The sequence below is a fragment of the Ochlerotatus camptorhynchus genome, unplaced genomic scaffold (assembly GCF_037179485.1).
Source record: "Ochlerotatus camptorhynchus isolate MF236.1 unplaced genomic scaffold, CSIRO-AGI_Acam_v1.1 ptg000251l, whole genome shotgun sequence".
Taxonomy (NCBI): domain Eukaryota; kingdom Metazoa; phylum Arthropoda; class Insecta; order Diptera; family Culicidae; genus Ochlerotatus; species Ochlerotatus camptorhynchus.
The window spans coordinates 3,646,083-3,662,879 of NW_027040741.1; the positions used below are offsets into that span (position 1 = coordinate 3,646,083).

Genomic DNA, 16,797 nt, shown 5'->3' on the forward strand with positions numbered 1-16,797 from the left:
CGGTGCCGGTGGTGTAGTAGTAAGCGTGCTTGCCATTCTGAGACATAAAATCTCTGATCACGCCAAGCAAAGTAAAGCCGTTGATCCCCGGTTCATGAGTTGATGGGTCGATAGGTAGGGTCCAGGTGTGGGAACTGTCTTCCTGGCGTTGGTAGCATTGGTACTTAGTAAGAAACAAGATCGATGGAAAACAAATCAAGGGAAAAAGAAACAATTAGTGTCACTTTTCAACATTTCAGTGCCAACATTTCAAAGGGGCGTAATTGCATTTGTAAACAATGGCTTTGGCCGTCGATTTCTCGGGAATAAAAGCTCACCCATGAAAAATAATGACACCAACAGGTAGAGGAATGTTTCTTCTACCAGCTAGCATTGATATTTTGGAGGGGTGAGATTTCATTCGCGAGAAATTGACGGCTAAAGCCATTGTTTACAAAAGCAATTACGCCCCTTTGAAATGTTGGCACTGATTTTTTGAATAACATAATGGCCTTACTAAAACAACAACAGTCGAAAAGTACTACTTTCGGCACCCCTCTTATGAGTGCAAAAATGTTGTATGCAACTCGTTGCAAAATACATGCTGAAAAAATCTGCTGTATGCAACTTGTTGCATAAATAGCTATTTTGCACTCGGCACTGGGTGCTTAAAAGTAGTATTTTTCGACACTGTTATTTTATTTAGGAAAAGGGAGATCGCAGTAGGCCGCGCTTGAAAGCTGACACGTATTTTTCTTTTGCTACGTATTTTTGTCAGCGAATTAAACGTTTTTTTTTTACTTTCAATTTGTTAATTTGTGTTCTGAAATTTCCTTTCAAGTGTACATAAAGTTATCATTTAGTGATATATCGTGTTTGTCTGTGTTTGCCTTGAGTGACTCGGTTAACCTTTAATCTAATCTCCAAAATCTATGACGCATCTTCGGTGTCGGTTTTCGTTGCTTCCCGGGATCCCGGTTCTTCGAGTTTGGATGCCACACTTTAGGCGTGCAGTTCTATTTAGAGATTCGTCGAGGCGAGTTTGAACCCGGTCCGGTTAGTAAATTAGCCCGGGAACGTGCTGATAATGTATCCGTCGCGAGTTTTGGTGGTTATTAGGTGGCCGACGTTGCCGTGATTCAGCAACCATGGAAATGCATGAAAATTTGTGTTCTTTGAAGGAAGTATTACGACAAAGGCGAATCTCGAAATGTGATGCAAAGCGTAGAGAAAAACAAATCTACGGGACCCTTGGACTGGAGGATCAAATTAACATGGTGAGTTCAAATACTTTTTACAATTAAAAAAAAAAACAAACTAAATAGGGGAATTTACGTATTCTCGTCAATCTAAGCAGCGTCCGCACTTCTATTAGCATTTTGTCAGCGTTACGCACATATATCACGTGTCTGTTTGTTAACATTCATCTGCTGCTTGCTTCTCTATCCATTCCAATCGACAGAATTTTTCAAACCGGTTTGAAAGCGATTTTACAACGCTCCAAACTTCTCAGGTGAGTGTGACTATTGTCGGCAGCCTCTTTTTCTTCGGCAACCTTCCCATTAGAACTGCGTGTTAACCAGCTGTTCTATTATCGGCAACTCGAAATCAGCCCCATTTTGTAGTGCGTATACTTCATTTGAAGAAAAATCTGGCATAATAGGATTGCTCGGTCGTACTCAGTAGAAATAAAAATATGTTTATTGATTCAAAAATTCCAGAGTGATTTGAGATTTGGGCGTAATTGCATTTGTTAACAAACACGTCAATCACCGATTTCTCGCGAATAAAAGCTCAATCTCGAAAAGTAATAACACTATGAGGTAGAGGAATGATTCTTCTATCATTTGGTATAGTTTGTTTGTGAGATTGAGCTTTTATTCAAGAGAAATCAGTAATTGACGTGTTTGTTTTCAAAAGCAATTACGCCCAAATCTCAAATCACCCCGGAAATAATATGGCCAATTTTTTTATGTTTTGTTTCCTTTTTCACTGATCATCCTTCGGAAGGGAAGTAAAGCAGACTTGGAAAAACACCCACCGGCACTGCGAGCCGTGCAAGAATATTGCTCCCCGTTCAAAGCTAACACGCACTCGGTTTCGGTACCTCTTGTCGGCTCGCCACCGATACGAACAAGAAACCTGAACGCGGAGCCGTTTTATTCGGCTTGGTGCCGTGCTATGATTATTCGGTGCGCTCCGTGCGGCTCCGTGCCAGGGTCCGGTGCCAGACAGAATACCGTGCTTCTTCTTCTTTGTTTCCATTATCGCAGTCTACCTGTAGCTAATTTTTTTTTCGTTCTTTTTCTGATTGACCTTTCCGGTGTTACTGTACCTCTTTACTCCTATGGGAAAACCCCACAAACAACTGTCATTCTGTGCATGAAGCATGGCGGGCTGTTCCGTACTCTGTCGCTCAAATGAAAAATCTCAAAGGGGCTGTTCATTAACTACGGATACAGTTTTTTGGGATTCTTGACCCCCCCCTGAAATTTAAAAATTTGTATGGACTGTGGACAATTGCCAACAACCCCCCCCCCCCTCCACATGTCTACGTAGTTTATGAACATCACCTAAGGAACTATCACACTGTGAAGAGCAAATGCCGTCAATGCGAATTAATGCAACAGCGATTTTCACCATGTAGCATTAATGCGGCAAATATAATTGCCTTAAAACCATAGTTTTTTTTCCGCAAAGGTCAATTACAAGTTAATTGTTTTGTTCTTATTTTCACTGGCGAATTCAATTCGCTTTACTATAACGTTAGGGGCTGTTCATTAACTGCGTAGACAGTTTTTTTGGATTCTTGACCCCCCTCCCTCTGCGTAGACAATTGTCCATACAAAAATTTTAAAATTTGTATGGGTCGTGGATAATTACCAACCCCCCCCCCCTCCTCTAAACTGTCTACGTAGCTTATGAACAGCCTCTTATTTAGAAAACTTTCTTTAGTTTACGCAGCGCGGCACAACATGTACCAAACATAATCGTAGACGAGAATGATGAGTGGTAAAATTAGCACCAGAGCACCAAAGAAGTTCTGTATTAACAATAGAAAAGGGCTCTTCAGCATTTATAACAAACCGTTCTAAAGACCTTTCCTCACTAAGCGATGGCCACCCACACAAACCAACGTTATATCATGTAGGGGAAACTTTCCCTTATCCGATGATGGTGTTGGTTTGCGTAGGCGGCCTTTGCTGTGTTAGGAAAGGGCTTTAGAACGATTTGTTTACAAATGCTGATGGGCCCTTTTCTATGGTTGATCTAGGCATTTTGCTTCACTCGGTTATTCATAATTTTCAACATTTCGAAAATGGCCAATACATCCGTATCCGAACGGACCCTGTTCCTGTCGAGAGAAATGACGGACGCAATTAAGAACGCGTTCTAAGTTTGCTTCGCACCATGGATTCTTATGTAAAGGGAAAACCTACTTGCCCATTTTTCTAAACTATTTCAGAACAAATTTCTTGAGTTTATCGAGTATAATTAAACTTTGAGCTACTTGCTACCACTTCCATTGAAAAACTCAGTTTTGACAAAAACGCAAATGATACCGAGTATAGCGCATCATCAACAACGAACGATACGAAATCATGAGCGGTTCGTTGGCTCCGTGCAGCACGGTGGCGAGCCGAAGCCCGTAGCACTGCGTTTGGGTTTCTCTTTTGGTTCGGTGGCGTGCCAACATGTTGCACCGACACCGGGTGCTTTATCGAAGAAACCCAGTGCTGTGCATACATGAGTAGGTTGCCACCGAGCCGCACCGAGCGGTGTTTTTACCAAGTCTGAAGTAAAGCCGTTGGTCCCCGGTTAATTAGTTGATGGGTCGATATGTAGGGTCCAGGTGTGGGAGCTGACTTCCTGGCGTCGGGAGCATTGGTACTCAGTACGGAAAACAAGATCGACGGAAAAAAAATCAAGGAAAAAACAGAAAATTGATTATATTTAGCAACTGCAGCTCGAACTGCAGCATACTTACTTACCTCAAGTGTCAAGATTTTCAGAAATTTTGCACTTATTTCCCGAAATTCACAAGTTTTGTTATTGTTTACATTTTTGTCCGGGAGAAAACGAGGGGAACGGCGCCGGTGGTGTAGTGGTAAGCGTGATTACCTCTCACCCCAGCAGGCCTGGGTTCAATCCCAGTCGGCGCCGCCGGGATGTTCTGAGGCATAACATCTCTGATCACGCCTTCCTTCGGATGAGAAGTAAAGCCGTTGGTCCCCGGTTCATGAGTTGATAGGTCGATAGGTAGGGTCCAGGTGTGGGAGCTGCCTTCCTGGCACGTCGGTAGCATTGGTGCTCAGCACGGAAAACAAGATCGACGGAAAAACAAACCAAAGGAAAAAAAAAAAGAAAACGAGGGAATGGTTGGTAGTTATTTTTGCATTCATGGCCCGGGGAAAGGACACAGCAAATAAATGCTTAATTAAAATTAACTATTGTGGGCTCAATAATAGAATATTGTTATTTTTACAATAGTTGCAGTTGAAAAGTGGCTTATTAAAACAAAAAGAATCCTATTTTGAATTTATATGAATAAGTATTATTGAAACAACAAAATGCACTACAATTTCAACCGGAATTGTTTGTTTAAATACAACTAAAGTTTTTTTTTTGGCTCAATGCTTACAATTTTCTGTCCGTGTAAGTGAAAGTAACCTCGGAATGGGCGTGACTCTCCGGACATTCTAAAATAAGCAAATAAGGTGGTGGAATTAAATGGGAATTACTACTCCTTCCCTCTCTCATTATACAGGTATTCCACTAAGACGCCCACATTCATCAGGATTTACCGCTGTTTTTTTTTCGAATAATAGAAATAATATAAAATAAATATTCTATAATTAGTGTATCGCTATATCTTTCAAAAATTGTTGATGTTATAAAAAAGGAGTCAACTCCAAGAAAGAGAAATAACTTTGGAGTATTTTCAGATTGATTGTGATGCAGCTCCACAGCAAATTAATAACTTTAGAGTATTTTAGTTGAATTGCTCAAATTGCGACTATGTCCTACCCTTGGCATTATGGATATTTTTTAAAGTTGGCTATATGGCTACATGGATTTGCAACTAAAAAATTATTGTCACTTTTTTGTCACACACACCAATAATCACTCCAGTCACGTGACTCTCCAAGTAACATTGAAAGTTTTATCAAGGTTTTAAAGCCTTCTTCAAGATCAAATCAATGTCTAAAAGACTATGACAAAACCAAAATTGTTATTAAGTGACAAAATAGAGCCAAAAAAGTGACGATCATAATCGCTCCAGTCACGTGACGTGTCACCAAGTGACAAAAAAATTGACTCAAGTGGCACTCATAATCGTTCCAGTCACGTGAAGTGACGATGATAATAGACCTCCTGAACTAATATAACCACCATTTGGTCATCCAATTTACCAAAACGAAAACTTATTACTTCGTAAAGATCTAAGGCAATGTTTTTCAATCACGTTATTCATAACATTCCAAAAAGTAATGAAATTTTATGAGCAGTTAATAGAAAAGTGCAACTTCTGTGTTTCGGAAAAAATCATACCAGAAGCGGAACAATTTTACTGGTGTCCAATGAAGTTAGGAATTAAGTTTATATCCTACTTTTCGTAATGCGTTACTGGGTGTATGGTCTACCACTGAACCCTAGTCCTGACAACTTCAAACTAGGGAAACAGGATGTTTCTGTAAACAAGCAACACATCTTAATCCTTGCTACTTTTTATGCCTTTTTACTAGACTCTAGACTCGGGATGCTCCAACGAGGATGATCTTAAAACAAGGAATAAATTAGATAGTCTTCATACACACTAAGATTATGTTACCGAAATTTGTGAAATTTTACCGATATCTCAACAGCTGAACCACAGACAAATAGACGTAACTCTTTGAAAAAGTTATCCTTGAAAACATTGTATCTCAAAACATAGAACCTCAGTAACGACATCTCTCGGGCTTCTCGCGGAAAACAAGCTTGCTCGCTAACTCGCAAACAATATTGCATTAAAGTTCTATAGAATGTATATAAACGTCAAAGTGATCCGATGCCAGCGCTGCGGCGAGTAGTTCGCGGAACTCATAATATTAAAATCAACCGTTAAATGCGTGCACGAAGATACACAATGAAGAGTTACGTCTGTTTGTCTGTGGCTGAACGTTCGGTTAACAGTTCGGTGATTTTTCACAGGTTTTCTGTGATTTTTCACAGATACTCGTTGAAAATGTACAGGAAAACTGTGAAAAATCACCAAACTGTTTACCAAACGTTGAGCTGTTGAGATTTCGGTAAAATTTCACAGATTAAAATAATCTTAGTTTGTATATTTGATTCCTAATCTTCTATTCGTTGTTCCCTAGTTTATTAACAAAACCACCATGCATTAGGACCCTAGTCAAGAATCCGATTTTAACTTACTAGAGACGCGCCTTTGACGGATGTTCTCTTTTCGATAAATAGCGGGAACCTATACACTGAACGAATTTGACATATTCCTGTTATGTGGAAGTCTAATAAATTTGCGCTATAAGATAATCCATTGAAAATGATATGATTGAAAATGTGTCAGGTAAATTCTATATGAATATCTGATACATTTACAATGCTGATAATTTGGTAACTTTTATATGATCGTCATATGATAAATGAAAATCGATCAAATTATAATAATTAACTGAAATGGATTTGAAACCCATAAGCATAAGCTATACTTTTCACCACAATATAATATATGTGTCATAAATCAATCGAAGTAAAGTTTATGTGAAAATAACATGAAATTTACTTCTTCTTTTGACACATATATTTAATCGATTTCTAAAAATAAATTCGAAAAAATAAACATCAGGCAGTGGGAGCTTTCACAGTTGTGCCTTTTTTTATTGTAGCTGATTTGGGATTCGATCAAGAACTGTTGAGGTGTGATGCTTTCGGTGTCTGTGCTCGATTCCACTGGGCCACGGCTGACTTCAAGATTGAGCTCGTTCAAATAGCATGAAGTAAGAACAGCTCTCCCGACATGGAATGTAGTGCAACTTTATGCTCGTTCTGCTAGAGTGAACACAAATAGCACTGTTCCGTTTCGGTGGTGTGGTTTGTTCAAATCTTTCTTCATGCACCTGCGTACAATAAATCAACGACTAAATTATATGATTTGATAGAACTAGCTCATGAAGTTCGAGTACTACTTAGGGCTGGAATCTGAATTAGCCGTGTAGAAGGCTTACAATTAGAATCATAGCAAAGTAAATATTACAGTAGAATCATTTTTTTTTTCAATCTCAATACATTCTTTTCTGGAACCAATTATCATATGAAACAATAACAAACAAAGATTATTCAATACAGTATCATTGTTGTTCGAGGGGGGCGACACATCTAAATCTCAAGTTTAGATGGTCAACAAATTTCACACTAGCGAATCAATCTTCGAACAATCTTCTTTCATTTGTCGCATCTACTTGCATCGTTCATCAATTTTTTGCAGGAAATCTTCAGAATCGTCATCAATCTTCTTTCTATCTACTCAGCGTGCGCGCAGCTAGCCACAGCAAAACACAATCTTTTTTGCATCGTAGATAGAGTCGTCCCCCTCGTTGTTGTTAGTAGTATTTAGTTCAACTAATCATTTTAATGAGTGTACGTTAACATCGTTGAAAATTGTTTCAATAATTTATAAAGAACAATCATGTAAGATGTATTTTATTGGGAGCGATATTCATCCCGGAAAACCATGCCAAAACAAATATTTGCTGTTGGATTTCTTAAAAGGCAAATCTATATGACTATAAAATGATTGGGTTAGATTTGCTTACAATCTTTAAACCTCAAAACTCAAAGGAAGCTATTCCAATGAGATATACATGTTTTCCTATACTGCAAAGTTAAATGACAGTCCAATAGTTTCTACATGTCTATTTACACGCGACATATCAACAAACGTCAAAAATCAGTAAAAGCAACTCCAATAAAATATACATGATTATCTTATAAGATATATATTTTAGTGAGCAATATTCATCATGAAAACAGGTATATTTTACTGAATTTTCTCATAGTGCAAACTTATATGATTTTCCATTAGTTTCTAGATGTCTGTTCCCACCCATGACATATCAACAGTTTTTCACCATGAAATATATCAGACAATATTCATATACTTCTTACCTTCGCTTACCACGTTCGAAGCAAAGTATTATCAAGTACTAAGTATGTGAAATTACGATAGAAATCATTCCATATCGCAGTCATAGTTTTTAAGTGATAATCCAATGGAATCTATCAATCATCACATAGAATGAATAAATCTACTGACATTGCTATGTTATAAGATGGATCCAATAAACGGTACATGTCGATTTGTTTCAGTGTAGACGGGAGTAATACCTAGAGTGATGGAGTAATACGACATACACTGGAGTCGCTTTTTACGCGGTTTTTTTTTAGGCGGTTTTTTTACGCGGATTTCGGAATTTACGCGGTTTTTTTTTTACGCGGATTCCGGAATTTACGCGGTTTTTTTTACGCGGATTTTGGTTTTTTTTACGCGGATTTCAGAATTGACGCGGTATATCGCTTTTTACGCGGTTTTTTTCTTACACGGTCGTTTTTTACGTGGTTTTTTTTTTACGCGGATTTCGGAATTTACGCGGTTTTTTTTACGCGGATTTCGGAATTTACGCAGTTTTTTTTAAGCGGTTTTTTTTACGCGGTTTTTTTTTACGCGGGACGTATCACCCGCGTAAAAAGTGACTCCAGTGTACACAACTAAGGACACGGGATATAGGAGAAATGACCATAATGTTGGCCTGTGGATCTGAAGATTGGGCCTATCGATAAAAATCTCCTCTTCAATTTTGTTTTGAACTTTGTTTCATCGGGACAATACAAATGAATATTTTTGGTTGGCTATGATAAAATGGCAAAAAAATGCTTTCCTTCGAAATTTATGTGGGGGCTTTTTACCACTGCGACCAGTGTTTTGATCTATTGTGGTGTATCCTCTTTTTACTGTTTACCGTGTGTTTTGATGATCAACCCCAAAGAGTGGTCTACATCATTGATCATCGGCATTATCCCAATATGGAATTGCACTTCGAATGAAGTTTATAACTTTATTGGGTATACTGGTCCAAATTTCTCCAGGTACGGTGAGCTCTTTTTCAAGAAACTGCATCGTTTATTAAATAGTGCAGCGCAATCACAAAGTAAATGTTCAGAGCTTTCACTCATCAAATTACAAAAGCGACATCTATCGTCGCTAAGCTTTCCAATTTTTTTAAATGATATTTACTAGCACAATGTCCTGTTATTAATCCAGTGTAGGTGCTTAAATCTTTTTGGAAAGACTGAGTAACCTTTACGTACTCAAAACGTTGGGCTTAATGAATCGTTTAGATTGCCAGGCTGTTGAGGTATTATTCCAATTGGATTGTACCATGCTTTTTTCCCAGGTCTTTAATTCCATTTTCGGATTAGAAGGCGATAGACCAATAAACGGTTCGGGACCAACAAATTGCTGGGATGAGCCAAGCTTTGCTAATTGATCAGCTTTTTTATTTCTTTCAATGCCGCAATGACCAGGAACCCAATATAGATTTACCTTGCTACGACAGGACAATTTCTGAAGCTGATTATAACTTTGAAGTGTAGATCATTGATTTAAGGGCATTCAATGCTGCTTGACTTTCCGAAAAAATGCATATATTTGCATTCCTATAATTTCTTTTTAAACATATTTCTACACATTCTAGGATCGCAAATATCTCTGCTTGGAATACTGTTGGCCATTTACCCATTGCTACAGAACAGTTAATTACGGGACCTGTTATTCCTGCCCCTACCCTGTTATCCTGTTTGGAGCCATCCGTGTAGAATGTTATAGACCCAGGACGAATCAACGGTCTCCCAGTCGTTGCGTGTTGTACATTAAATAGATGGTTGAATTCATGTGTTTTTGCCATAACATCTTTATTCTTTAATATTAGTGGACTTAATTGAATCTCTTTCAAAATGCTCATATGATTTTTAAGATCTCCTTCAAAGAGCTGTTTTGTTCGTCTGAGTCTGAGAACATTCTTCATTACATCCAGTTGAATGAATTGATGTAAAGGAAGAAGATTAAGCAAAGCTTCTGAGGCTTTAGATGAAGTACTGCGCATTGCTCCAGTTTTTCAAGTCTTTGTTGAGCTGCACTGTTTTTGGCCACCAAACTAGTGATCCATAGATTATTCTTGGTTTTACTATAGCCGAATAAATCCAATGTAACATTTTAGGTTTGAGTCCCCATTCCTTACCAAACGTCCTTTTACTAATCCAAAGAGCATTAAAATTGGATAAATTCCATCCAAACCTGGAGATTTGAATGGTTCAAAAGAGTATATAGCCCATGCAACTTTAGAATTATGTAGTAAAAATTACACTAGCTAGATTTTTTACCTCTTCATTGGACTGTCTTGATCCATTTACTGAGTCATGATAACCTCTAGCGAAATTTACAACAGATAAAGTGGAAGTAGTAGGCAAAGACCCTGGGAAATGAGATTGCATCATTACTTTCAAGGTTTCTTTAGTAGTTAAGGTAAAAGAACTGCCCTCTTTTTTAAGGGGGCTTAATATTAAAGACACGTAGACCGACATTAGGGACATTAAACCCTATTAAAATAGATCAATATATATCCAGTAGTCATTTTTCACGTTTGCAGTAAGTGATTGAGTTATGTTATGGATACGAGATAAAAAATTAAACTTTTTGAGCCTGAAGTGCTTCTAGAATCGCATTAAGAGGCTTATTAAATACTGTTCTGAATGTTACTATCTCGATAATCCCTTTGATATTGATGTATAGAGCGGTGATTGTATTCGAAAATTCTTGATTATATACTGCAAATAAACAAATACCGATACACGATTTATGCTGCAAAATTTCCAGAGTAATGAAGTATATAATGGCTGTTACTCCTTAATTAAGAGATAGATGTTAAACAACAAGTTTGTGGTACAAACACGTCTGCAGATATAAGATAAAACATATTTATTTATTGTAGTTTTGATATTTTTAATAATGCTTTTGCCCAATGCAGCCAAACATAATTTAAATGCACAATTAGATACCCTGATCAACTGAAATTTGATTTCTGCTACATTTAGAGCTTAGACAATCCAGTGTCTACAGATGGGTCACGCACTAATCCTTTAACCTTATCAAATGCTGGGTGTTTTTTATCCTTCATGAGCTTGAAAATTATATTTTCACTCGTGGTCACAAAGCATCCATATTGCTGCAGTCTTTCCAGTGCTAGCTTGCGATCTTCCTGAGTCCGGGACAACGAGCAGTCTGCTGCAACATGTACAGTGTATCCATTGTTCAGTAGGTCCATTGCGGTTTGTTCCAGACAAATGTGCGATTCTAATCCAAAGAGGACGACGGTTTCCAAGTTATTGGGGAATAGTTCTTTTATTTTATTCTGAACTTCGGGTATCATCATGCTGAAAAGAGTCTTAGGGAAAATGCCTTTTGCGTGCCTGATGTCCAAATCCTTGTCGATTTTACCCAATTTCTCCGGATAATGTTCAGTCACAATAAGTGGTACGTCCATCAATTTACCAGCTTGAAGCTAAAATAATAACATTAGAAAGAAATTTCAATCTTTTGCTTGGTTGCAATTAGAAAATGTAGCATATAAGAATAATTTATTGTTTATCTTTATACATCATAGGGGAAATGGCTCTAATGTTGGCCTATGGATCTAAGATTGGGCCATCGCTAAAAATCTGATATTTATCAATTTTATCTAGATGAACGCGTCATTGGGACGTTAGTAATGAATATTTCTGGTCTCTATTAAAAACTTAGTCGATTACTGAATTTATGTATGGGCCCAAATTAGGGGCATTTAGGCCGACATTACATCCATTTCCCATAGTAGTTATTTGCCAAAATCTAGTAGGATTTTCTGGAATCGGATTGATTTCATATTGTGGTTGTGTCGTATACGTGTTGTATGTTTGTATACAATGTGTCCATTTCTATAAAACACACACACAGAGGGAGGGGAGTATTGGAAATTGTGACGAGTCATACAAAACAAAAATAAGGTCCATACAAAAAATGTGACAAAGGGGGGAGGTGGGTGGGTTTCAAAATGGGCCAAATTTGCGTGACATAATTAATAGACCTTCCCATGTTTGTAAAAAGGGAATTTATGGAACTACAAGTAATTTCCTTTGATCGTACAGATGAATATTCACACTGAATATTTTAAATGCTGGGAGTAGGACATTAACAGTATGAATATTGAACATAATGTACTAGCTTTACACCACCATCAAAGAGTGCTGGTGTGAGTCTTGGCTAAATATTACTGGGCAGGGTAAATAAAATTGACCTTCACCCCTTAGCCGGCGAATATTTTGAATCACTTATAGCGCAATAACTTGATTGTAAACTATTAAAATAGCTAATATCACTGCACTAAAATTATAATACTTACCAATTTGCTGGTATTTTTAACAACAGGGTCGAACATTTTCATACCCGGTCGGAATTTGTCCTGCAGATCACACAGCATAAAAAGAGTTTTTTTGATGTCCAAATAACCAAGCTTCGTAACTTGACGGGCCATTGTTGAAAGTTTTATACTCTTAAGGCAATAAGGGACAAGGATAGGCAAAAGGATATAAAGGAGCACAAATGCGTCTTTACGTAAACAGCTATGACTTAACAATCAGCACTGATATGACGAACGACGAACGAACATGAACACTGACACAAACATTTTGCTACGTATGTTGCATTTCTTTGGCAGTGTTGGAAGTATTTAAGATTTAAAAATCTTGATTGATCGATACTTACATTTAAGATTATTTTCTTCATCGGTCATATGATAGTAATCTTTAAAGGTGCCAAACTAAATTTCTTTTAATTTCGATACGTCACATGGACTTTAATATTCTTTACAATTAATATTCATCAATAAATATTTAAATACTGATATCATCGTAACTTTGAACTTTGACAAAGAACAACAAAGATTGCCGTCGATGCACATTTATAATCTCCTTGTTATCGATTTGCATCGCTGGTTAAAAAGAGTTCGAGACACACCAGGTGACAGATGGCAATGTATATATTATTTATCAACATATTCGGCATTTCATCGGAAGAAGCAATCTGCCGGTAAATGAACGAGAAGACCGATGGCCGCGACGCAGCAAATGTTTACCATTGTAGTTCTTCAAGTTTACGTCTATATATTTAATAACCCGTGATAGCATGCGTGGTGGAATTCTCGGCATTTGGAACCCAATGAGGAAAATTGATACCTTTTTGACCTCTATTACACCTACATGGCTGACTGGTTGATGGTTATGACAAATAAATTTATATAAATATTGAATTCATGTATGAACATTATTGCAGAAATTTCAATACAACACATACTAGAGTGTGTTTGCCTGTCATTGATAAGCTCATCAACAGCAGCCGTGGACCCGAGGATTAGCAACCAACAACGAAATCAGTATCGATATTTTGATCTGGCAACACAATCGATATTTTAACATTGGTAACGATTGGTAGCAATATTTTGAGAAAGATCATTATAAACGATTCACTATTAGACTTTTATCATCTTTACAATTATTCATGAAATGGTAACGATCGCTATCGATTTATCTTATGAATGGCTTTGAAGATCGACGTATAGAAAAATAAAGAAAATTAACGAAATGGTTGGTCGGGAATTATTAGATTAATTCTTCACTTCCACACATTTTTATTGACGAATTTCCATGATTTTCATGTGACCACACATAAACAGAATCAACCCAGAAGCGCACATGAAAGTTAAGAGTCAAATGAATTGTATGTGTAGTTACACATGGCTTTTATGTGTACGCATATTAAGCATAGAGGTAACTCTAAGACCACTGGGTCCCGAAGAAAATCATTATTATTTTTGGCTCACTCAGTACCAGAACAACGGTCCCAAGCAGTCCCAAGCTATTTCACTCACCCCTGCATGTTCTGCATGAATCCATACACCCCTGATGTTATCTGTCAAACTTTCATAGCGAATCAAAACAAACATAGTGTAGTAATAGAATTTCAACTAGAATAGGGTACGTTAATCGTTTGCTTGGGACCAATAGGCTACTAAAGTGGTGAGCCAATTTAAAATCGTTAGTTTCGTATTGATTGTTGTATTAAGTATGTGTCCGACACATAGATATCATTTGTTGATTACATTGCAAAAATTCATGAGTGGGACACATAAAAACAATCTTTTAAGTTTTATTAGTATATTAAATTTTATTTTTGTACATCGTAAAATTTAAACAGATAAATAAAGTCTAATATAGCAGGGGGCTCAACATTTCCGCATACATATAATGTAAGAAATTGTCAAATAATGAACTGTTCATAGTTGAAAATAGCTGCTTCGTAAATATTAGCCGCATTACTACCTGTGCGAGTTTTTGTCAAATAACGAAGGGAGACTTGATTTGGTGAGATTGTTCCTTTTTACTACTTTTGTCTATTTAAACTTAATTTCTATGAATGCGTATCGTCTGGAATCATTTGATTCGGATGAGACTCTTAACTTTTATTTGTTTACATTGTGTTTCAATCGGTATTCTTAAGAACTTCACAAAATAAGGTTTCAATATTTAAATTGAGCAGCTCGACCAGCCTGGTGGCTGCCGCTTTTGCTTACTGAGTAGAAGACCGTGGGGGATCCACATTGTAAAGATTCCCTATTTTCAGCTTTTCTACAGGCTGGAGTTGTTGTTTGAACCATTTTGTTTATCAATTTAATTTATCTGTATAACAATTATTCACAAGCATTCTTCCAGGTCAATTCAAGAATAGTTTGATGATGATAAAACTTCCTAATATTCACATTACAGTTATGACCCGATCCTGTCAATCTCTCCGCGCATCAGACTGTTATTTTTCAATAATTCCACATAATTGTTATTTCATACCTTCCTCCTTCAAGATGAATGTTTAAGATACACATACTTTGCTAGCTGACAAAATGGGGTCATCGCTGTATAATTATTCTCTTTTTGCAGCCTTCATTCAGACTGGATCTATTAATTTAAATTATTTAAGTTTTCTTCCAGCTCTTTGATGACGATAGATTTATACTGTAATGATTCACTCTTACAGCTTTCACCCTAGTTTTGTCTGTTGATTTGATTTGTTTGAATTGGTTTTCAGCTCTTTGGTGTTGGCAGTCGCGGGCGATCAATTTTGCTCATGCTCATGCTCTAAGTTTATTTTCAGCATTTCGATGATGGAACGTCTTCAGATTTATATTATAATGGGGCTTATTACGGGTGTCACATCACGGTGAAAAGTTGTCACTTGTCGTCACGGTGAAGTGATTCCCATTTGATTTGTTCGGTAATCACGGCTCTTATTCTGAGTATCACTTGCTTATCACCGTGTAGTGACACCCAAAATAAGGCCCAATGATACACCATTTGGTTTTAGCTTCGGGCAAATCCAAGTATAATGCATGATAACCGAGGGGGACGACTCTATCTACGATGCAGAAAAGATTGTGTTTTGCTGTGGCTAGCTGCACGCACGCTGAGTAGATAGAAGAAAGATTTATGCCGATTTTGAAGATTTCCTGACAAAAGATCAAGCACGATGCAAGTAGATGCGAGAAATGAAAGATGATTTTTCGAAGCTTGATTCGCTAGTGTGAGATTTTTTGAGCATCTTGAATTGAGATTTAGATGTGTCGCCCCCCTCGATGATAACACTGATTCATTTAAAACCATGGTCGCATCACTTATCAAGGTGAATCCTGATCAAACGAACCCAACTTACTAAAAATCTCCTTTTCTGTGTCTTTTGTTGGAGTGCAGAGGTAAACACGGCCCACAAACAACAAAGGTCACTCTAATATTCCTTCCCTACTCCCACCTGATTGCAAGGACGGGGCCGGTGCCGTTATTGATCTACAAAATATAGTCACTGAAACTTGTACAATAAGAATGGACGGTCACTCCCAGCCCCATTCAGTTGATTCATTGTACAATTTCACTGATTCTGATCAATCACGGAGTAGCAACCATTGATATGAGCAGTCAATCTAAGCTAAGCTAGCTATTGGTTATCTTATATGTATAGTGTTTATAGTACTACATATCTTTCATTATTGACTTTACATCATTTAATATTATTATAAATTACATTTTATTATACTTAATTCTTAATGTTCACTATTATGAGCGGCTCCAGGGAAGCATAGTGCCAGCTTGAAAAAAAAATCTGAATCGTTCATTATCTGTTTGTAAAAATCTTGTGTTTATTGTATCTTGTTACATGGCATTATAACGCTTTTTCAATATTATATTACATTTAAATAAGTATTAACCCGGTAACACACATTTCAGGTCATCCAGGTCTTAAATAAGATGGGATCCGTTCCTTTTTATCAACAGTTGTGATATTGCATCATATGCTGAAACTATATGAATTATCGTGTATTTCTGTTGTTTATTACCAGGTGAGGGCTTAATCATGTTTTGCCGTGGAGTGTTTTGGTTTTGAGATGCTCGATAACCTTAGAGGGATCGGTTTCGCTTAATGAGCATGGGTTTAATCCCTAGCTCTCCCACAACATAACACAACACAAAAATATCAAGTATCATTCTAGCTAAAAATATTTATTTGCTTATTTCCTTATTGGGAGCTGAGGAGATATAGAGCTGCATCTTATTATATGTAAAATACTTCTTCATTGCAGTAGCAACTATATTATCCATATAAATGTATTTCATTGTGTCATA

General features: G+C 37.1%; 1 protein-coding gene across 1 annotated transcript; it reads right to left on the minus strand.

Moving 5' to 3' along the window:
- Window positions 1-11,062: 11,062 nt before the first annotated feature.
- LOC135704911 (isochorismatase domain-containing protein 1) lies at window positions 11,063-12,661 on the minus strand. Its single transcript, XM_065226452.1, has 2 exons — window positions 12,477-12,661; window positions 11,063-11,600 (listed from the first exon to the last, which is right to left on the minus strand). Exons 1-2 carry the CDS (start codon window positions 12,606-12,608, stop codon window positions 11,130-11,132), a joined length of 603 nt encoding a protein of 200 aa, XP_065082524.1. The 5' UTR covers window positions 12,609-12,661; the 3' UTR covers window positions 11,063-11,129.
- Window positions 12,662-16,797: the final 4,136 nt, after the last annotated feature.